At 39.3% G+C, this 24,289-nt stretch overlaps 1 protein-coding gene across 1 annotated transcript in view; it reads right to left on the bottom strand.

Moving 5' to 3' along the window:
- USP32 (ubiquitin specific peptidase 32) overlaps positions 1 to 21,083 on the bottom strand; it is a 164,461-nt gene extending 143,378 nt beyond the window's left edge. The window contains exons 1-3 of the mRNA XM_068977410.1: positions 20,929 to 21,083; positions 20,613 to 20,811; positions 2,784 to 2,811 (exon numbers count right to left, since the gene is read on the bottom strand). Coding sequence (XP_068833511.1) covers positions 2,784 to 2,811; positions 20,613 to 20,811; positions 20,929 to 21,083 — 382 coding nt within the window. The remainder of the gene's footprint in view (positions 1 to 2,783; positions 2,812 to 20,612; positions 20,812 to 20,928) is intronic.
- Positions 21,084 to 24,289: the final 3,206 nt, after the last annotated feature.

Below are 24,289 nucleotides of genomic sequence, written 5' to 3'. Positions count from 1 at the left end.
TTAAATGGATTTTAAAAATATAAGGCCTTTGACTGTGTAGATCACAACATATTGTGTAAAATTCTCAAAGAGATGGGAAGACCACCTTACCTGCTGCCCGACAAACCTGCTTCCTGACCTGTAGGCAGGTCAAGAAGCAACAGTTAGAACCAGACATGGAACAGTAGACAGGTTCAAAATTGGGAAAGGTGTGTGTCAAGGCTGTATACTGTCACCTTATTTATTTATATGCAGAGTACATCATGAGAACTGCCGGGTTGGATGAAGCACAAGCTGGAATCAAGATTGCTGGGAGAAATATCAGTAACTTCAGATATGCAGATGACACCATCCTTATGGTAGAGAGCAAAGAGGAACTAAAGAGCCTCTTGATGAAGGTGAAACAGGCAAGTGAAAAAGCTGTCTAAAACTCAACATTCAAAAACCTAGGAACATGCATCCGGTCCCATCACTTCATGGCAAACAGATGGGAAATAATGGAAACAACAACAGATTTTATTTTGGGGGGCTCCAATATCACTGCAGATGATGACTGCAGCCATGAAATTAAAAGACACTTGCTCCCTGGAAGAAAAGCTATGACAAACCTACACAGTGTATCAAAAAGCAGAGACATTACTTTGCCAACAAAGGTCTGTCTAGTCAAAGCTATGGTTTTTCCAGTAGTCATGTATGGATGTCAGAGTTGGATCATAAAGAAAGCTGAGCGCCAAAGAATTGACACTTTTGAACTGTGGCATTGGAAAAGACTCTTGAGAGTCCCTTGGAGATCAAACCAATCAATCCTAAAGGAAATAAATCCTGAATATTCATTGGAAAGACTGATGTTGAAGCTGAAGCTCCAAACCTTGGCCACTTGCTAAGAGCCCACTTACTGGAAAAGACCATAATCCTGGGAAAGACTGAAGTCAGGAGGAGAAGAGGACAACAGATGATGAGATGGTTGGATGGCATCATGGACTCAGTTGTCATGAATCTGGGCAAACTCCAGGAGATGGTGAAGGACAGGGAAGCCTGGCAGTCCATGGGGTCACAAAGAGTCGGACATGACTGAGCAACTGAATAACAACAACAAGAATATAAATAAGAGCAGAAAAAACATTTCACTGTTGTTTGTCTAGCTGTTTCCAGTTACACAGTAATCCAAGCATATTCTCAATGGCCCATACAGCTACATAAAATATCAGGAAAACTAAACGAAACTATGTATTTCAACTAATTACATACAGGCGGAGCTTCCCAGGAAGAGCTAGTGGTAAAGAACTTGCCTGCCAATGCAGGAGACATAAGAGATGTGGGTTCGATCCCTGGGTTGGGAAGATCCCCTGGAGGAAGGCATGGTAACAACTGACTCCAGTACTCTTGCCTGGAGAATCCCATGGACAGAGAAGCCATTGGGTCCAAGCAGGCTATAGCCCACAGGGTCGCAAACAGTCGGACACAACTGAAGCAACTTTGCATGCACACATACACACATACACAGGTATCCCCCAGTTTCCAAAAGTTCACTTTATACCACTTCACTTTTAATGAGAAACCTGCATTAGCACCTGTTTTCGTTAACCAAAAGAAACCTGAGGATGTTTGTTTTTATGAAAAAAAGGTGACAAGAGAAAACAGCTTTCAGCATTTGTTTTGCAAAGGACTCTTAGGCATCATGCACCGCAAGCCATGCTCCTTCCCTAAGCACTCCACCAGCATCTCAGCATCAAGCCACCACAACTCTGAACTCTTTCTGTGGGCACTGTGTTATATCTTTATTCGATAAATTCTTAATCCTGGAATCACCTGAGGCGCATTGAAAGAATTCTGATGCCCAGGCTCCAACCCAAAACAATTAACTGAAGTCTGTAGGTAGAACCCAGGGATTCAAATGTTTGCTAAATAAATGAATACATAAGTAACATTCTAATAACACAAAGTAAAATATAATAAATAGCCTAAATGGTATAAGTAAGTGATAAGGGAGTACAGAAGGTTACAGAGGAATCTAGGAAGTTTCCTAAAAGGGGGCCATTCTCACGCTAGAAAATTAAGAATGAGCCCAAGACAGAGAAACAGGAAGAACAGTCGAGTATCAGGAAGGGAGTGAGCACAGAGGTCAGAGGACGTTAGGAACGTTTAGAGCAGGGTCCCCAGTCTCCAGGATCTAAGGCCTGGTGATCTGAGGTGGAGCGGATGTAATAACAATAGAAATAAAGTGCAGAGTAAGTCACCTGAATCATCCCCAAACCATCCCCACCCCCAACCCGTCTTCCACAAAATGGGTCCCTGGTGCCAGAAAGTTTGAAGACCACCGGTTTGCAGGACAGCTTAAGAGGCTGGAATGCAAAGTGTGGGAATTCTGAAAGTATGGGAAAAGAAGTGGAAGGAGTATCTAGGGTGATAAATATGCTAATGAGTTTTTATGTTTTCAGGAGTTATTCTGGTAAGAGTGTGAAAGAAGTATAATAAAGTGTAAACTTTTAAAATCTGGAACGCACACTTGGAAGCTAATGAAAAATTAAATCTGATTTAAGACTCCTATATTAAGTGCTCACTGTTCATATGAACACAACACATTCCATGTATAGACCTCAAATCAGATCACGAGGCCTTAGATACTGGAGGTTTGGGGACCCCTGCTCTAAACATTTGAAAAATCTGAAAAAGAAAGCCAAAGAGATATACATTAGCCCTCATACAAATCCATCCCTCCTCATTTTATGCGATCTTCCAGTAACAGAGAAGAAAGGCCACTGGGCCCTGATTTGAGATCTCCAGCGTTATGGAAAAATACTTACCAAAATTCCCACCAATGAGTTCTCTGGCCTAAGAAAGAAATGACGCAGGAAGCAGAAGTAGAACAAGATTGAAGAAATGAAGGCAAATGAAATAAGAAAGTTAATAAAGTGAAAATAGAAAGGTTAAAGAGAAAATATTAGACAAAGAGGCATCAGAAATCAACATACATTTCATTGGTAACCCATATTTAACCATACCCAAATTTAACTAGGGTGGTGGGTCAGCACCCTGAACCCCTAAAGTTAATCAAAGGTCAACCATAATTACATTTCTGTTATGGATCAAATGTATGCGTCACTACACATTCATATGCTGAAGCCCTAACCCCCAGTGTGACTGCATTTGGAGTTAAGAACTCAGTTCAGTTCAGTCGTTCAGTTGTGTCTGACTCTTTGAGACCTCACAGACTGCAGCACTCCAGGCCTCCCTGTCCAACACCAACTCCTGGAGTTCACTCAAACTCATGTCCGTTGAATCGGTAATGCCATCCAACCATCTCATCCTCTGTCGTCCCCTGCTCCTTCTGCCTTTAATCTTCCCCAGCATTAGGGTCTTTTCAAATGAGTCAGTTCTTCACATGAGGTGGCCAAACGATTGGCGTTTCAGCTTCAGCGTCAGTCCTTTCAATGAATAATCAGGATTGATCTCCTTTAGGATGGACTGGTTGGATCTCCTTGCAGTCCAAGAGACTCTCAAGAGTCTTCTCCAACACCACAGTTCAAAAGCATCAATTCTATGGCACTCAGCTTTACAGTCCAACTCTCACATCCATACATGACTACTGGAAAAACCATAGCTTTGACTAGATGGACCTTTGTCAGTAATGTCTCTGCTTTTTAAGTGAAGAAGTAACTCCTGTTAAATGAGATTATAAGGGTGGGGCCAATTAGATTAATGTCCACATAAGAAGAAACATGACTCACAGTGTCTCTAGGACCTTCCTGCAAACATAGAAGGTCATGTGAGGAGCTCAAAAAGAAGGCAGCCATCTGCAAGCCAAGAATAGTCCTTACCAGAAACCAAACTCTCCTAGAATCTAAACTTTTGTAGACTTTCAATCTCCAGAACTGAGACAAAATAAATTTGTTTTTTAAGTCAACCAGTCTATGATATTTGTTATGGTGGTGGTATTGTTTAGTCACTCAAGTCGAGTCTGAGTCTTTTGAGACCCATGGACTATACCCTGCCAGTCTCCTCTGTCCATGGAGTTTCCCAGGCAAGAATACCAGAGTGGGCTGCCATTTCCTATGCCAGGGGATTTTTCTGATCCAGGGATTGAGCCTATGTCTCCTACATTGGGAGGCAGGTTCACTATTGCTGTGGCACCAGGAAAGCCCTGTGTTATGGCAGCCCAAGCTGTTTAACACATACAGAATTTGGTACTGAGAAGTGAGCTGCTACTGTAACAAATGTATAAAAATGCAGAAGCAGATCCTAAAGGAAAACAACCCTGAATATTCACTGGAAGGACTGATGCTGAAATTGAAGCTCCAATACTTTGCCACCTGCTGTAAAGAGCTGACTCATTGGTAACGACCCTGATGCTGGGAAAGACCCAAGGCCAAAGGAGAAGTGGGCAGCAGAGGATGAGATGGTTAGATAGCATTACCCACTCAATGGACATGAATTTGAGCAAACTCCAGGAGACAGTGAAGGACAGAGGAGTCTGGTGTGCTGCAGTCCACGGAATCTCCACGGAATCTCAAAAAGTTGGGCACAACTTAGCGACTGAACAACAACAATGGGTAGAGGCTGGAGGAGTTTTGAGATACTTGATAGAAAAGACTTACACTGCTGTTAAGCAAGTGTTGGCAAATGTATGGACATCAAAGGCAATTCTAGGGTGAGCTCAGAAAGAAGAGGGCTACAGAGAAAGTCTCCAACATCTTAAAGAATACATCATTAACAGAATGTTGGTTAGGATTATGAATGCTTAATGCCATTCTGGTGAGACTGAAACGAAGTCCCACTGAAACCAAGTTCCCCTGCAAAGTTTATGATTTACCTCTCTACCCAAAACTTCATTCCTGGCTGCTATCAAAAAAGTCTACAAATAATAAATGCCGGAGAGGGTGTGGAGAAAAGGGAACCATCTTATACTGTTGGTGGGAATGCAAACTAGTACAGCCACTATGGAGAACAGTGTGGAGATTCCTTAAAAAACTGGAAATAGAACTGCCACGCAATCCAGCAATCCCACTGCTGGGCATACACACCAAGGAAACCAGAATTGAAAGAGACACGTGTACCCCAATGTTCATCGCAGCACTATTTACTATAGCTAGGGCATGGAAGCAACCTAGATATCCATCGGCAGAAGAATGGATAAGAAAGCTATGGTACATATACACAATGGAATATTCAGCTATTAAAAAGAATGCATTTGAATCAGTTCTGATGAGGTGGATGAAACTGGATGGAGCCTATTATACAGAGTGAAGTAAGTCAGAAAGAAAAACACCAATACAGTACATTAATGCATATACATGGAATTTAGAAAGATGGTAACGATGACCCTATATGCGAGACAGCAAAAGAGACACAGATGTAAAGAACAGACTTTTGGATTCTGTGGGAGAAGGTGAGAGCGGGATGATCTGAAAGAATAGCATTGTATATTATCATATGTGGAATAGATCGCCAGTCCAGGTTCAATGCATGAGGCAGGGTGCTCAGGGCTGGTGCACTGGCATGACCCTGAGGAATGGGATTGGGAGGGGGGTGGGAGGGGGGGTTCACGATGGGGAACACATGTACACCCGTGACTGATTCATGTCAATGTATGGCAAAAACCACTACAATATTATACAGTAATTAGCCTCCAATTAAAATTAATTAATTAATTTAAAAAACACTTTATTCCCTTTCTTGTACCACCCCTGCCCCTCGTGACCGAGGAGCATCAAAGAAAAGGAGGAGACTGACACCAAGGGGGACCTCACAGAATCTTCCTGGGTACTAGCCCCTCTGTGTCCCTCTCTGTTTTGGCCAAAGAGGAGACTCAAGTAGTTACCAATTAAAGAAGTGGAAAATGCTGAAACAAAGGAAAAGCATTTGAGCAAGAAAAGTAATAATAGCTTGAACGGAGTCACAAAACTAAGTCACTGGAGGGATACAGAGGACAGTCTGACATGTATCTTTGAGCTATTCTACAGAAACGAAGATGCCTACCCAGTGGAGGGTGGTATCTACAAGCTGACCACAAGCATGACCACAAGCACAAAGACCCCAAACTGACTGAAACCAGAAAACTGATGATTAATATTCTTGAATATCACCACCAACCAATCAGAAGGATGTCTACTAGCTGATTCATGCACTCCATGACCCTAATCCCTAATTGTTGCCTTTTAAAACCCTTGCCTGAAAGCCACGGGGGGAGTTCAGGTCTTTTGACCATTAGCTGTGCACTCTCCTTGTGTGGTGCCCTGCAAAGAAAGGCAATCCATTTTTTCACCACTACCTGGTGTCAGGAGACTGCTTTGCTGGGTGGTGGGCAAATGAACCCAAGTTCAGTTGGGTAAAAAGATATCAGATAGAAATGAGGAAGAAGAAACTGGAGGAGAGGTGATCCTTGTTGTTATTTAGTCTCTAAGTCATGTCCAACTCTTTCGCAACCCCATGGACTATAGCCCACCAGGCTCCTCTGACCATGGGATTTTCTAGGCAAGAATACTGGAGTGGGTTGCCATTTCCTTCTCCAGGGGATCTTCCTGATCCGACCTAGGGATCAAACCCACTTCTGCATTAGCAGGCGGATTCTTTACCACTGACCCTCTGATCCTTATTAAAATGTGACAAAAACTTGGCTGAACTGTGGTCACGTTCCAGTGTTCTACAGAACTTTCAAGTGATGAAACTGGTTATTTGGGTGAGGAGATTTCTAAGCAAAATGTTGAAGACTTGTTTTCCTCTTACTTGTTTTTAGTAAAATGTAAGGAAAGAGATAAATTGAAGGAATTGTTAAACAAAAAGGACCCAGAACTTTAAGGTTTGGAAAATTCTCAGCCTATCCATACTGCAAAAAAATGATAAAGGCTTGATCTGAAGAGAACAGTAATATCTATATTTAGTTATGTCCACGAGCCCCAAACTTAACCAACTACTTGAGCAGAAGCCAGGAATAAAGATGGGAATATAGCAGGAGATAGGCTTCCCAGCTGGCTCAGCGGTAAAGAACCCACCTGCCAATCCCTGGATCAAGAAGATCCCCTGGAGGAGGAAATGCCACCTCAGGCAGACCAATACAATAGTCATATTACCAATAATAAACAGGCGAATTCCTCCTTTCTAGTTCAGATAGAAAAACTACTTAAATGCTTCTACAGGATCAGATGAAGGGATTAGAACGCACTGTCTTTGAAAGGAAAATAAATGTCTATATTTGTGATTGGCCCCCTCCTTTAAAAATCAGTATAAAAAACCAGAACATTGCTTATCTCCAAACTTTTATAATTCTTTTGTCTATACCAGTAATCATCAACCTTTTTCTGCAATGACCCAAGATGCATATTTTCATTTCCATGTGCATTCTCTGAACTCTAGCTGAAACTACATTCTTTTTAACTTCCATTTAAATCATATACATACATGTGGAGTATATGAACTTTAATCCACTTTTGTAAAGGTAAGCTTTTTTTAAAAGTTCAGTACTTCACTACGACTCATTACATGCTTATAAAATATTTCACAATACTGGTACTCTATACTCCTATTACACACTGCCTTAAATCACAATTTTTTTTCAAAGGTTATGGTTAAGTCTTATCTCTCCAAGTAGATTTTAAGTCTCTTGAAAGCAGGGACCAAGTAATCTATTTCTTCATCTTTCTTATACAGCCAAACCCTGTCATGCATTCAGATGTTTGCTAAAAGATAGGAGTTGCTATTTTAACAATTTAGTTCCAAAGGCATGGATGAAAATTTAACATCTGAAGCATAAGATAACCACAGAAGTAAACAAACACTAGGAAATATGCTTTTCTCTGCCAAACTAGAATAAGAATATCCAAATACAGAAGGAAAATGCCCAAAGTAGAAAGAAAATCACAACAGATATTAACTTATAAATGTCCTTGATACATGTATATATGTATGGCTGAGTCCCCTTTGTGTGGTTCACCTAACTATCGCAACATTGTTAATCGGCTATATCCCAATACATTTTTTTTTTAATATGCTTAGTGTAGTTGATCTAAAAGTCAATTTACCTACCAAAAGCCTCTGGCAGACTACCCAAAGCAAAAACTACTGCAAAGTCACTTCAAGTAGATAATAAAGGCCAACCTAAATGTCTCAGATAAGAGACAGCATTTTTTTTTGCCACTAGTGACTTCAGAAAACAAGAGTTTCAGAATATGGACTTCCCTTGTGGTCCAGTGGTTAAGATTCTGCCTGCCAACGCAGGAGACATGGGTTTGAACCCTGATCCAGGAAGATTCCACCTGCCAAGCGGCAACTAAGCCTGTGCATCACAACCACGAAGTCCAAGTACCTTAGAGCCCATGCTCTGAAACAAGAGAAGCCACTGCAACAAGAAGCCCTCACACTGCAACTAGAGAGTAGCCCCCACTCACCACAACTAGAGAAAACCCACACGCAGCAATGAAGATCCAGCACAGATGAAAATAATAAATTAAAATTTTAAAAAAAATTTTGAATTAAAAAACTTCAGAATATATCTAGGGTCAAATGGTACATAAGAGTGTTTCCTCTCAGAAGGGGAAAAGCAAAGTTGAAGGATTAAAATCACACACATATTCATAATCTTTAATCAAGCGGCACAAAATTAGAAATTCTGAATCTGGCCTAACATTTGTTCCATAAACTAGAGTTTCTAATATAAAGGATCAATTCCTTTTAAGCAGACATTCATTTTGACACAGGAAATTAACTCTAAATAAGATAGAGTTAAAAAACTAATTTTAACAATTATGTATTTATTCTTCTAAAAAGACATGAGGCCAAAAAAAGACTGATTTGGTTAATCAAGGACAACGTTAGTATTGTTAAGTACTGATTTTGATCTCTAAGAAATATTACTCTCAAAAATACTAATGGCTCGTAGAAGTCGTACCAATGCTCATACAAACTGTTGCTACGGCAGATATGGCTATGGCTCTACCTGGGAACCCAAAGTTTAAATTCTATTATTACAGTCTAAATTAATACTAAATTAATGCTTAATTAATTAAGTCTAAATTAATGCTTTCTACTTATTCTGAATTCTACCCATCAAAACACAAAAAGCAAACGAGATCATTGAAAGTTCGATCCCCAGCCCTCTCATCAATATAGAAAACATCACTGCCTGGTTTAAGAGTATTAACTACATTGCTTCTGAACATCTACAACTTCATCTTTAACTATCAGACTCCGTTTATTACCTTCCTTTAATGCAAACATTAGAAAGACAGACAGCCCAAGTGAAAGATGGGGAAAAAGACTTAAATGAGCATTTCATAAAAGAAGATAGGAAATGTAAACTAAAACCACTGATGGGGGGCTTCCCTGGCAGTCCAGCAGTTAAGACTCCCCTTCCAGGAGTCTTAGGAGATGCAGGTTCCATCCCTAGCCTGGGTGCTAAGATCCCACATGCTTCAGGGCCAAAAAAAAACAAAACATAAATCAGAAACAATATTGTAACGAACTCCATAAAGACTGTAGAAATGGTCCACATTAAAAAAAAAAAAACTTCCTCAAGAAAAAACCATTGATAGGATACTATTACACAACTATTAAAATGGCTAAAACTTCAAAGGCTAAGAACACCAAATGTTGACAAGGATACAGAGGAAGTGAAACTTTTACTCACGGCCAGTGGGAATGTAATAAAACAGCATACCTTGCTTTGGAAAAAGTTTAGCTGTTTCTTCTTAACACATACCTATCCTACGACCCAGCAATTTCACTCCTAAGTATTAAGAGAAATAAAACTATATGATCCCAAAGGACTTGTACAAAATGTTCACAGTAACTTCACTGTTAACAGCAAAAAACTGGAAATGACCCAAATGTTCACCGAATAGGTTAACAAAAAATCATTATACATTAATATTACAGAATATTATTCAGCACAGAATATGCAAAAGCTACTGAACCAAGTTAACAAGATAGATGAAATTTTTGTTATACTGAGCAAAAGAAGGCTGATTGAAAAAAGAATAGATTCTAACCATGTGAAAAATCTAACCCAAATGCATAGGAACATTCCTACAAATACAAACACCTGACTTACTGACAACTTCCCAGCTATGTACAAATAGACAAAAATTCCCTAAGAATACTTTTAACCTTCTTTGTGACTAATGGCAGTTGATAAACACACTGAGGCTGCATCTGAAAAGCACTCACTGACTTAGCAGGGAACAGTATTCGACATATTCAAATATTAGCATTTAGATATATTTTAAAATAACTTTTTCAACTTTATTGTTACTGTAGTTCATCTAGTATCCCCACAGAACTGTTTCTATTACTTTTTTATTGCAAATATACAATATTTCAGAAACTCGGTGACTTAAATTTCTGTAAATCACCACCCCATGAATCTAATCATCATATTTCTAACACTGTCTCTATGGAGAAATAAAATTTAAATTCCAAATAAACTTACAGAACTCAATGTGTAGAGTACTTTAAAACTAGCTCACCCTCTCTTCTGTGTATATGTATATATATACATATATACAAAATACATTTCACACTTTCCTGGTGGTCCAGTGGTTAAGAATCTGCCTGCCGATGCAGGGGACACAGGTTCAATCCCTGGTAAAGGAAGAGTCGACATGCCACTGGGCAACTAACCCCATGTACCACAACTACTGAGCCCACACCCAAGAGCCTTGCTCTGCAACAGAAGTCACCACAATGAGAAGCCTGAACACTGCAACTAGAGAAAACCCAGGAGCAGCAATGAAGATGCAGCACAGCCAAAAAAAAAGGTTAACTAAATAATTTTTTTAAAACACATTTCAATTGTTCAATTCTCTTAACCTCATTAAATCACTCAACAGTACAAAGCTAATTTCTTATAGTGAACACATCTACCAAGATAAATTTTCACAAATCCCTTTAAGCATTCACAGTATTTTGTTTGACTCTAAAACACAGAAATACTGCATTTTGAAGGAAAAGTCAAAATGACCGTTCTTTTAAACTTCTCAAAGTATCTAATAGAGAGGAAAAGAATGGTAAAATATAAACAGTTAACTAAACATAAAAGCACGAGTAATAAAGCAGAAATCCCGCAATAGAAACAAAGAAATTTCGACAAACATGACACAGGAAAATGGTAAAAAGCAAACTAGTGGTGACTAAATTATGTCTGGCATGAACACACTGCAAAGGTAAGTACAAGATACATTCACCTAGCACAAAAGAAAAACTTCTGAACTAAATCTGGATATCTAATATAATCAGGAGAGCATATAAAAGATGATTTAATGGTTGTGCTATGCTGAGCTTAGTCGCTCAGTCATGCCCAACTCTTTGCGACCCCAAGGACTGCATGGAGCTCACCAAGCTCCTCTGTCCATGGATACTCTCTAGGCAAGAATACTGGAGTGGGTTGCCATGTCATTCTCCAGGGGATCTTCCCAACCCAGGGATCAAACCCAGGTCTCCTGCATTGCAGGCAGATTTTTTAGTGTCTGAGCCACCAGGGTAGCATGTAGTTTAATGGTTACTTGAACATATAAATATATAGGGAGCAATCAGAAAAAAATCAGTTATAGGTCAGAACCCCACAACTGAGAAACAGTACTAGAAAAATGTAGATAATGCAAAATTCAAAGGATCAGAAAACCAGTAAAGGGTTAATAAGAGTAACATTACTCTGTACATCAAGAATACAAGCCCCAAGAAAGACTTTTTACATCTAAAAATTAGATTTTAAATGAAACTAATTTTTACATGAAGAGTTTATTCTATATTGAATTTGGATAAAGTAGCCAAGACTAGAATACTGATGATGAGAATCCTTGTCTTAGACCAAAAGGATCTAAGATGTTTTAACATGCAATAAATAGAAGATATTTATCTTTTTTTTTGGCCACTTGGCATATGAGATCTTAGTTCCCCAACCAGGGATCAAACCTGGGCCCCCTGCAGTGGAAGCACAGAGTCCTAACCACAAGACTGTCAGGGAAGACCTTTTTCTTTTTGGAAAAATTTAACTCTAGAACTTAGAATGAGAAGTAGCAACAGAAAGGCTCCAACTATTCCATTACAGTTGACTCTTGAATAATGAATGAAAGGGGTGGGAGTCGGGGGGAGGCTCCAGGCAATCGAAAAATTCATGTATAACTTAGTCAGTTCTCTATATGTGCAGTTTTTCTGAATACATGGTTCCTCTGTATCTTCAGTCCCACATTCTCAGATTCATCCAATCATGATCATACATACTATGTGTATTTACTGCTGAAAAAAAATCTGAGTACAAATGGACTTGTGCAGTTGATTAAGAGTTAAGTGTATTTACCATTCCCTAACAATATTATAGGTGGTTCCTTGGCTCAGACAGTAAAACATCTGCCTGCATTGCGGGAGAGCCGGGTTCGATCCCTGGGTCAGGAAGATCCCCTGGAGAAGGCAATGGCAACCCACTCCAGTACTCCTGCCTGGAAAACTCCATGGACTGAGGAGCCTGGTAGGCTCCAGTCCATGGTGTCGCAAAGAATCGGACACTGAGAGACTTCACTTTCACTAACAGTATTATATTCCCTGTCATCCTTGCACTGCCTATTAAGAGAGGCCCAACATCCTTCAAGACAGGGCTGAATGTCTCTCTTGTGCTTTGCCTAGAAGCATATTCTACAGGCTTCCATGCCCCACTACCTAAAAAGTTAGGTGTTCCTCCCTATCGCCATTTACTTAGCCTCAATTTTTCAATGCTTCACCCTTTAAATAACACAACTGACACTGTGTTCATTGATTTAATTCTGTATCACCCCTCTGCTCATGAGAACAAAGAAACAACCTTGTTAATCTGTACCCCAACCAATCAAAGAATCTTAAACACTACTGATGTTCAGTAAATTTTTGGATAAAGATTCAGACTTCTCTTAATGATCAAATGCATGTCCTGTCTATTCTTCTATTCATAGCCTTTCACTTATTACTGAATCACAGCCATCTAAAACAATACTGACTAACAATGGGGCTAATAAAACTGTTTTCTCATTATACCTAATGTTTGTCATCATTAAAAGTATCTCCTCCTCTTTCATTTAGCATCCTACTAAATGAAACCCAGGTGGGAAATACAGTATGTTAGAAAAGGCAGAGGAACCAGAGATCAAATTGCCAAAATCCGCTGGATCATCGAAAAAGCAAGAGAATTCCAGAAAAACATCTATTTCTGCTTTATTGACTAGCCAAAGCCTTTGACTGTGTGGATCACAAGAAACTGTGGAAAATTCTGAAACAGATGGGAATACCAGATCACCTGACCTGCCTCTTGAGAAACCTGTATGCAGGTTAGGAAGCAACAGTTAGAACTGGACATGGAACAACATACTGGTTCCAAATAGGAAAAGGAGTATGTCAAGGCTGCATATTGTCACCCTGCTTATTTAACTTACATGCAGAGTACATCATGAGAAACATTGGGCTGGAAGAAGCACAAGCTGGAATCAAGATTGCCGGGAGAAATATCAATAACCTCAGATATGCAGATGACACCACACTTATGGCAGAAGGTGAAGAGGAACTAAAAAGCCCCTTGATGAAAGTGGAGAGTGAAAAAGTTTGCTTAAAGCTCAACATTCAGAAAACGAAGATCATGGCATCTAGTCCCATCACTTCATGGAAACAGATGGGGAAACAGTGGAAACAGTGTCAGACTTTATATTTTTGGGCTCCAAAATCACTGCGATGGCGATTACAGTCATGAAATTAAGATGTTTACCCCTTGGAAGGAAAGTTATGACCAACCAAGATAGCATATTCGGAGAAGGCAATGGCAACCCACTCCAGTACTCTTGCCTGGAAAATCCCATGGACAGAGGGGCCTGGTAGGCTGAAGTCCGTGGGGTCGCTAAGAATCGGACACAACTGAGTGACTTCACTTTCACTATTCACTTTCATGCATTGGAGAAGGAAACGGTAACCCACTCTAGTGTTCTTGCCTAGAGAATCCCAGGGATGGTGGAGCCTGGTGGGCTGCCGTCTATGGGGTCACACAGAGTTGGACATGACTAAAGCGACTTAACAGCAGCAGATAGCATATTAAAAAGCAGGGACATTACATTACCAACAAAGGTCTGTCTAGTCAAGGCTATGGTTTTCCCAGTGGTCATGTATGGATGCGAGAGTTGAACTGTGAAGAAAGCTGAACGCCAAAGAATTGATGCTTTTGAACTGTGGTGTTGGAGAAGACTCTTGAGAGTCCTTTGGACTGCAAGGAGATCCAACCAGTCCATTCTAAAGGAGATTAGTCCTGGGTGTTCCTTGGAAGGACTGACGCTGAAGCTGAAACTCCAGTACTTTGGCCACCTCATGCAAAGAGTTGACTCATTGGAAAAGACCCTGATGCTAGGAGGGATTGGGGGCAAGAGGAGAAGGGGACGACAGAGGATGAGATGGCTGGATGGCATCACTGACTTGATGGACATGAGTTTGGGTGAACTCTGGGAGTTGGTGATGGACAGGTAGGCCTGGTATGCTGCGATTCATGGGGTCGTAAAGAGTTGGACATGACTAAGTGACTGAACTGAACTGAACTCTTAAAAGTGCTGTGGAATAGGTATAATTTAGACATTTGTTTGTGCAAAGGCAGAAAATCAAATGACTCAAAATCTCTTAACTTTGATAAATGAACCTTTTTCCTTATCATTAAAACAGATACCATGTACTCAAAAATTATATATTTATATATTTTCATGGTATGTTTTTTTCAAGATAAAAAGTGACAAATTTTAGAAGAAAAAGAATCACACAATATCAAACAAGTCAGATAAGATACAAACTGGATATGACAGTCTTGTTCCAAGGGGCCTCCAATTTATTTTTAAAAAAATTTTTATCTAACATATGATCTATGGGAGGCACTATTCCAGGTCTTTTACAAATATTATTTCATATAATCCTTGTAATTTCCCTAGAGTCAGGTTCAGTCGCTCAATCATGTCTGACTCTCCGCGACCCCATGAATCGCAGCACGCCAGGCCTCCCTGTCCATCACCAACACCCAGAGTTCACTCAAACTCATGTCCATTGAGTCAGTGATGCCATCCAGCCATCTCATCCTCTGTCGTCCCTTTCTCCTCCTGCCCCCAATCCCTCCCAGCAACAGGGTCTTTTCCAATGAGTCAACGCTTCACATGAGGTGGCCAAAGAACTGGGAGTTTCAGCTTTAGCATCAGTCCCTCCAATGAACACCCAGGACTGATCTCCTTTAGGATGGACTCCTTGCAGTCCAAGGGACTCTCAAGAATCTTCTCCAACACCACAGTTCAAAAGCATCAATTCTTCGGCGCTCAGCTTTTTTCACAGTCCAACTCTCACATCCATACATGACCACTGGAAAAACCATAGCCTTGACTATGATTTTTGGACCTTTGTTGGTAAAGTAATGTCTCTGCTTTTGAATATGCTGTCTAGGTTGGTCATAACTTTCCTTCCAAGGAGTAAGCGTCTTTTAATTTCATGGCTGCAGTCACCATCTGCCTTGATTTTGGAGCCCCAAAGATTAAGTCTGACACTGTTTGCACTGTTTCCCCATCTATTTGCCATGAAGTGATGGGACCAGATGCCATGATCTTCGTTTTCTGAATGTTGACCTTTAAGCCAACTTTTTCACTCTCCTCTTTCATTTTCACCAAGAGGCGTTTTAGTTCCTCTTCACTTTCTGCCATAAGGGTGGTGTCATCTGCATATCTGAGGTTATTGATATTTCTCCCGGCAATCTTGATTCCAGCTTGTGCTTCTTCCAGCCCAGCGTTTCTCATGATGTACTCTGCATAGAAGTTAAATAAGCGAGGTGACAATATACAGCTTTGATGCACTCCTTTTCCTATTTGGAACCAGTGTGTTGTTCCATGTCCAGTTCTAACTGTTGCTTCCTAACCTGCATATAGGTTTCTCAAGAGGAAGGTCAGGTGGTCTGGTATTCCCATCTGTTTCAGAATTTTCCAGTTTCTTGTGATCCACACAGTCAAAGGCTTTGGCATAGTCAATAAAGCAGAAATAGATGTTTTTCTGGAACTCTCTTCCTTTTTCCATGATCCTACAGAGTAGACATTTATTATTCCCATTTTACAGATGAGGAAGTTGAAGAACAAAAGGTAAGTCACTTGCTCAAGGTCAGGCAGCTGAGGGGCAGAAATGTGATTTCCACCCAAGGACTCTGTTGCCAGGGTCCATACTGTTAATCTCTATGTTATACTTATAAGAAGAAATTTGAATGCTGAGGTTATGAAGTTAGTGCACTTCACCTTTGCTGGTACCATCTTACACGGGTAAAAATCCTTTTGGAAATTAATACGGAAATACTTAAGAGCAGGAAATGTTCATATCCTTTGATCATATGGTTCATTCCTAGTAGTTTCATTTAAAGAAATAATTTAAGAGTATCATTAAAGATCACAAAAAAAAAAAACCTTCATAGAACCTTGAAAACATGTTTATAAGATAAACTGACCAAATATTATTAAAAGCATACAAAATACATACACAGTGAATGATATTATACAAAAACAAAGTGGTTGTTGTATTGGACAGTACTTTGGGATAGCTTTTTGATTAACTTTTTTTTACACAAGTAATAAGTAAAAGCAGTCTTCTTTTAAATTCAAACTGCACATAGATACGGCTAAAGGCCTCACCACTACCAAATCCTTGTTACTTCCTCCCACTAGTTTTGATCCCACACCCTTCTAGAGACAATCAGTGTTTGGTCTATCTCCTTTCACATCTTTTTTTCATGCCTTTATAAGTACTACTCATAGAGATGTAGCTCATTCCTTATCGTGCTGCACAGTACTCCGTTATGTAACAATACTACAGACAGTCTAGATATTCCTTACTGTTGGACATTTATCTTGCTTCCCATTTTTTCCTTCATACAACATTTGCCTCCTAATGAAACGTATACATATACATGAAAAATCATGCCTCCTAATAAAATATATACATATACACATATATTATGCTTCTTTAGAAAGCGCTAACTAGGTCATTCACATTTCTTTCTTTTAATAAATATCAAACTTCCTTCCAAATGGCTCTACCAAATTACATGCCTACAATTGTGCTTTTCCTAGCCTTTTATTCACTGTTGTTTATATAGTCTCTATAATTCAAACAAAAATTTCTAAAAAAATCTATCTTGTATGGCCCTATACAGCTATTCAAATAATGGAGAAAATAAATCTCCATTTCTCTTGTTATTGAGAAGGTATAAATCTAGTTCCCTGCTTATGTACTAGTTTTAAATCATCTGTAATTCAAAGCAGAAGACAGTGTGTCAATGTAAATGCCGTTTAGCCTTAGCACTCCCAGATACAATGCTGACAGTGTTGCTACGTGTGGGTGTGCGGAAAAGTGAATGCATCACTTCTACGATGCCCATACAAAGCTGTTCTTGGCTTTACCACAACACACACGGTTAGTGCATGCTGTAGAGTAGACTGTGGCTCGGTATCTTCACTTCACAGACTGCCAGTGTCTGTAATCAAGAGGAACCACTCCATCTTTGCAGACCATCAGGTTGGACCATCTGCCACTACTTCTGCTTCCCCAGCATCCCTGAGCTTTGCTGCACTGCATAAAAAATTGCAGTAGTCGAAGAGAAAATTGTGCGTCTTCCTATTGGTTTCTATTAACAAGCATAAAAATGTGAAAAAAAAAAATACAGAATGGACTATGTGTGCTGGACAGCTGAGCTACTTTATCAATGAATGCACCAATAACAACTCATCAGCTTAGAGCACAAATGGAGAAACAGGCAAGTTGTACAGGGGTTCTTCTAAGAATGGCCGCTCGCATTCAGAAACATGCCAAATATGTCACTTAACAATCTCAAATAATTTTTAAGGTTGAATATGTCTTTGAAAACTGCCCGTAAGAACATTAATCAGAAAAGACACCACTTAGTTTATGATCACAGGAAATTTGTGGTATACTTATAATGCTGCAGGAGAGTCTTAAAAATGTCATGGAAAGAATGCCTTTAAGTATTCACTTGGCTTTTTTTATTCTCCATAATATAAAATGGCTATTTAACATATGTTGATGACAAGTTTTCTAGTTCATTCACTTGCTTCCAGCAGTTTTTCAAATCAAACACACAATTTATCATTCTCCTGGTTCATAAACTTATGAGCTATCAGCAACATTGCACTCATCAGTTCAACTACACTAAAATATGTTTCCAAGTACTCTCCTTTCCCCTAGAGATGAAAAAACTTAGTCAAAAGACAATCAGTAGCCCAAATTTCTCTGCAAATCTAACCAAATGTAATGACAAGTTGTCATCAGTGCCTTTAATCTCTTAAAAAAAAAAAAAGAATATACGTTGTATCTAACCTAGCATTTTACTCTTTAAAGGCATTTTCACAGACACTATCTCATAAGATTCTTCCCAAATAAGTGGGGGGCGGGGTGGGGGGGGGGGGTGGAATTCCCTAGCAGTCCAGTGGTTAGGACTCTGAGCTTTCACTGCCAAGGTCCTAGGGTTCAATCACTAGTCCAGGAACTAAGACTCCACAAACTGCTGGGGATGGCAAAAAAAAAAAAAAAAAAAAAAGGATTTTGACAGTAGTTTAGTCAGATAAGCACGAACCACAGCTTGTCTAACTCAATGAAACTAAGTCATGCCGTGTGGGGCCACCCAAGATGGATGGGTCATGGTGGAGAGGTCTAACAGAATGTGATCCACTGGAGAAGGGAATGGCAAACCACTTCAGTATTCTTGCCTTGAGAACTCCATGAAGAGTATGAAAAGGCAAAAAGATAGGACACTGAAAGATGAACTCCCAGGTCAGTAGATGCCCAATATACTACTGGAGGTCAGTGGAGAAATAACTCCAGAAAGAATGAAGGACACCGACTCAATGGACATGAGTTTGGGTAAACTCCAGGAGTTGGTGATGGACAGGGAGGCCTGGCGTGATGCGGTTCATAGGGTCGCAAAGAGTCAGACCTGACTGAGCGACTGAACTGAACTGAGTCAGATAAGGCTAACATGTATCTCTGTACTGATTCTTTTGAGGAGAGAGAAAAAGACTGAAAACAAGGAGGGAGGGGAAGGAGGAAGCAGAAAGGCAAGAAAAAGGGAAGGAAGGAAAGAAGGGGGAGGGGGGAAGAGGAAAGATAAACGGGAAGGAGGGAGGGATGGAGGAAGAGAAGGCCAGCCCACACACTGGTTTCAGGTTTCCTAAGAGAAACATCCTGAGAAATGCTGGGCTGGAAGAAGCACAAGCTGGAATCAAGACTGCTGGGAGAGATATCAATAACCTCAGATATGCAGATGACACCACCCTTATGGCAGAATGTGAAGAGGAACTAAAAAGCCTCTTGATGAAAGTGAAAGAAGAGAGTGAAAAAGTTGGCTTAAAGCTCAACATTCAGAAAACGAAGATCATGGCATCTGGTCCCATCACTTCGTGGCAAATAGATGGGGAAACAGTGGAAACAGTGTCAGACTTTATTTTGGGAGGGCTCCAAATCACTGCAGATGGTGACTGCAGCCATGAAATTAAAAAGACGCTTACTCCTTGGAAGGAAAGTTATGACCAACCTAGACAGCATATTCAAAAGCAGAGACATTACTTTGCCAACAAAGGTCTGTCTAGTCAAGGCTATGGTTTTTCCTGTGGTCATGTATGGATGTGACAGTTGGACTATGAAGAAAGCTGAGCGCCAAAGAATTGATGCTTTTAAACTGTGGTGTTGGAGAAGATTCTTGAGAGTCCCTTGGACTGCAAGGAGATCCAACCAGTCCATCCTAAAGGAAATCAGTCCTGGGTGTTCTTTGAAAGAACTGATGCTAAAGCTGAAACTCCAATATTTTGGCCACCTCATGCGACGAGTTGACTCATTGGAAAAGACTCTGATGCTGGGAGGGATTGGGGCCAGGAGGAGAAGGGGACAAAAATCGATGAGATGGCTGGATGGCATCACTGACTCGACGGACATGAGTCTGGGTGAACTCCTGGAGTTGGTAATGGACAGAGAGGCCTGGCATGCTGCAATTCATGAGGTTGCAAAGAGTCGGACACGATTGAGCGACTGAACTCAACTGAAGGGAACCAATGATGTTTCTTTCATCACCATCCCCTAAAACCTGCTAAGCCAGTCACATTTAATATCCATGAATTTAAAATTAAAACCATTTACTACTTTCATTCTCCTTCTCTTTAAGAAAAGTTTTTTTATAACATAATACAGATTAAGTTCCCTACATACAAACAAGTTTTGTTCTGACTACACATCTCCAAGTTCAATTCGGTTATAAATCTGACAAAGTTAGTAACTCAACTAACACAATTATATATTATAGTACAGTACTGTACCTATGTGTGTGTGTGCATGCACTCAGTCATGCCCGACCCTTTGCCAAGACCCTGGACCATAGCCCGCCAGGATCCTCTGTCCATGGAATTTTCCAGGTAGGAATACTGGAGTGGGTTGTCATTTCCTCCTCCAGGGGATTTTCCCCACCCAGGGATCGAAACTGTCTCTTGCATCTCCTGCGCTGGCAGGCAGATTCTTTACCACTGCGCGACCTGGGAAGCCCCAACAGTAGCCCCATTCCACACAAATAGTACATTAACAAAACAAACACAAAAATTAAAAAAAATGTTTTTAATTTCACAGTACGGTACCTTGAAAAGTACAGTGGAAAGTACAACAGCTGGCATACAGGGGCTGGCATCCAGTGAACTGGAGGAGGGAGGGGAGATCAGAGATGGCACAGCTGAAGGATCATCAGTAATAGGAGACAGATGGCAAGCTGTGATTTCACTCACACCTGAAGTTAATGGCACAGGTTCTGGATCCTTGCTGATTTCAATTCTACTGACCCTTGAAAACAATCTTGAAAAGATGATCCAGTGATACCTGGGTAGTAGCTCTTTTCTCATCTAGATGACACGGTAGCAAGGGATTGCATGCGGAATGGCTGCTGCAATCTTTGTATACTGTCCTATGTTCAGGTCCTGTGCCTCCAAAACTAACAGTGCCTCCTCAAATAAAGAAATTCCCCTTGGCATCTCCTGCATTGTGAACACCTTTGGTTCTTCAGTTATTTCTTCTTCTTGTCTCTCTTTGCCCTTTCTCTCGGCCTCCAATTCCATCTTTTCGCCTCACTCCACTCTCTCTATCATTTTCATTTCTGCTTTCATCGTTACATCACCCGGCGTTTCTTAGCGGTACCAGCTACCTCACTGCTGCTTTTATGCTTGCTTCTAGACATCTGGGTTTGAAAAAAAGATACTGTACTCCTGATACAGTACTGTAAACTACGTAAAAGCACAAGTACTTCTAGAGGAAGCACACACTTGACGATGTGTCCCAGGCACGTGAACTAACTAATGTGACTGGATATGCAGATGCACATTCGCATCTTTGAAAGTTCACAACTCGGAGAGTCACACGTAGGGGACTTACTGTATATCCTAAATCTCCCCTTTTTAGAAATTTTACTATTCACTGAGATGTCTGCAAAGAAATGAAAGCTCAGTTCTCCAATGACATCATCTTCCAAGTAAGTCAAATTTTATATTTTAGACTCTCATTGGTAAAGAAAGTCACAAATAACAACACGGGGGTACATCTTTAGCAATTAATTACAGAATTAAAAGCCTGACATTCTATATTCTACTACCAGTACTAATTAAATCCATAATATTCAATTTTAAAGTTTTTTTTTGTACTTTTCAATTAAGAAGCCATGAAAAATTCCCCACAATTCAATGAGAATTCACCTATCTTTATGTTTCAGATCCTTGATGACAGGCATGACAAAGAAAACCACTTTAGAAGAGAACAAGTTAATGAACTTTGGAAATAAAAGAAATGTATTAGAAGAAAACAAATTAATGAAATTTGGAATTGTTCTTATAATTTCCATACAGAGTGGAAACAACTAATTTTTTAACCTGGAAAACTAGTGAAAAAGAACACATACAGTGCCTCTATTCTCAACACTGCTGTCATTTAGGAAGAAACAGTGTTGAAAATAAATCAATGCCTTGGCAACTACTACACCTAATAAAAGACAGGAAAAAATGTCATATTCAGTACCACTAATGATAAGAACACATAACAACTGACAAACTTTCATATGTTATTCCTTCAAATACCAAAAGCAATTTTGAAAAGAATGATTTAAATGGGACAATCTTGAATTCTATAAAGAAATTCACATATTTACATTGTCAAACTGAGTTTCTGCTTTATATTTTCTCAATAGTCTTTATTCATAATTTATGATAAGAAGGTACACACCAACCTGGTAATAACAAATGCTTTAATCTGAAATTTTTTAATTAAAATTTTAATAAATCTAACAGCTTCAAATTTTTATAGGAAGGATTAATATACCATAGACACTTAATTTTCTTCAGTATTTTAGATATTGTCCCTTACCAGTTCTCTTATCTCAGATTTTCTAATAGCAATGGTTATCAACAAGCCCTGGAGGGAAAAGCCATTACTATTCTACTAAATACTCAGGTAGAGTTACCAACAACAGCATTACCAACTTATGGTCTGAACAAAAATGAAAAGGAAGTTAATTCAACAAGTGAAAGTTAATTTTGTTTAAATGAAGAAAATACGTATTGCTCTCCAGCTTTCCTTGTCAACCAAGCTCTAATTATTCAGTTAATTTAGTTTCATAAATGATTTTTTTCTTTAAAAATGACTATTTTAAAGTTGAATTTAACTTTCAAGACAATTAATCTGTAACTAAAGAATTATCTTTCCTGTAATCATTCACTCAATATTTCCCCAAGGAATTTCTGTCCTAGTTATGTACAAAAATTTTATTACTTTTATCATAACTCTACACTGTGACCTCATGGCAGTGGTTATTAAGTCATCAGGAAACAAAGTAATTACATTCAGAGAGGCATTTTTTACAAATAAAATTATATATATATTTATTAAAATACCCCAAATAATGCCATGGAATAAATATATAAGAGGAAAAATTAGAACAGGGGTACCAAAAAGACTTCTGCCTTTTGAAGAAATTTGATCATATTTTTAATAGTAATAGTTTTTTTTTTTTAACTGAAATGAATATTTCACTGCATTTTTAGGAATCATAAATACAACTGAGATTTGGTAAGAGCCTGCTATTGATTCTTTATTTCTATAATTCCAAAAATATTCTAATTTGACTCTATTTTTGAAAATTGTTGTGCTGGTGTTTTTCTCCCAGAAACAGCAACATGTTGCTATTATTAAAGTGGATAAGCATCTTAAACCCACGTTTTAAAAGAAATCCACAGGCTTCCCTGGTGGCTCAGTGGTAAAGAATCTGTCTGCCATGCAGGATACATGGGTTCAATCCCAGATCTGGGAAGATCCCACATGCAGAGCAACTAAGCCCATGCGTCACAATTATTGAGCCTGTGCTCTGGAGTCCAGGAGTAGCAACTATGGAAGCCTTTGCACCCTAGAACTGCTGCTCCAAAAGAGAAGCCAGCGCAATGAGAACCTTGTGCATTGCAACTAGAGAGGTGCCCTGCCCCTCACCTTGCCCAAACTAGAGAAAAGCTTGCAGAGCAACCAAGACCCCACACAGCCAAAAAATTTTTTTTAATTTTAAATAAAAATAAAAGAAACCCATATATCTCAGAGAACCATTAAGCTAATAGGCAATAAACAAATAAAAAGAAAATGCAAGGGTTGACAGTAAGTAAAAATTTCATATAACCAAGTTCACCTTGTTTCATAAACATAATTTCATCCTTTCTGCTGCAAGAAAAATATAGTATTTAGAGATAATGAAGCATTTCACACTGCACAACACTACTGGATAGAGTTCTGCTTGCTGTTCATTTTAACGTAAAAATTTTTTTAACTTGACAGAATTATATAAACACTAAATTTCATTTCAATATGAAGTGGGGTTTTTATGTTTTTCTTTCTAGCAATCAAGGGAAAGAGAGGTTCTATTGTTAATAAGAAATCCTGACATAAAGACCTAAAGGAGCTTTACTATTAGAAGAAAATCTTTTCACCAAAAGGCCCTGGTTCAAAAGAAACAGGCTACCACTTATATGGCCATTATAAGTAGGGGGGATAAAGGCTATCAGGAAAATATATTTTAAACAAAGGTCCTAGCTAAAGAAACAAAAATAAAACAAAACAAACTATTAAAACCAAGAATTGAATCTGGCCATCAAAAAATAAACATAAAACAAGCCTAGGAGTTTCTTTTCTCTATTGCACACAATAAGCACTTCATAATTGTCAGCAATTTCCTGATAACCATACATGGCTTTATAAACAACCTCAAGATGGCAACATTCTGAAGTTATTACACAAA

The sequence above is a fragment of the Capricornis sumatraensis genome, chromosome 8 (genome assembly GCF_032405125.1).
Source record: "Capricornis sumatraensis isolate serow.1 chromosome 8, serow.2, whole genome shotgun sequence".
NCBI lineage: Eukaryota > Metazoa > Chordata > Mammalia > Artiodactyla > Bovidae > Capricornis > Capricornis sumatraensis.
This window is presented reverse-complemented; position numbering and strand designations above follow the sequence as displayed.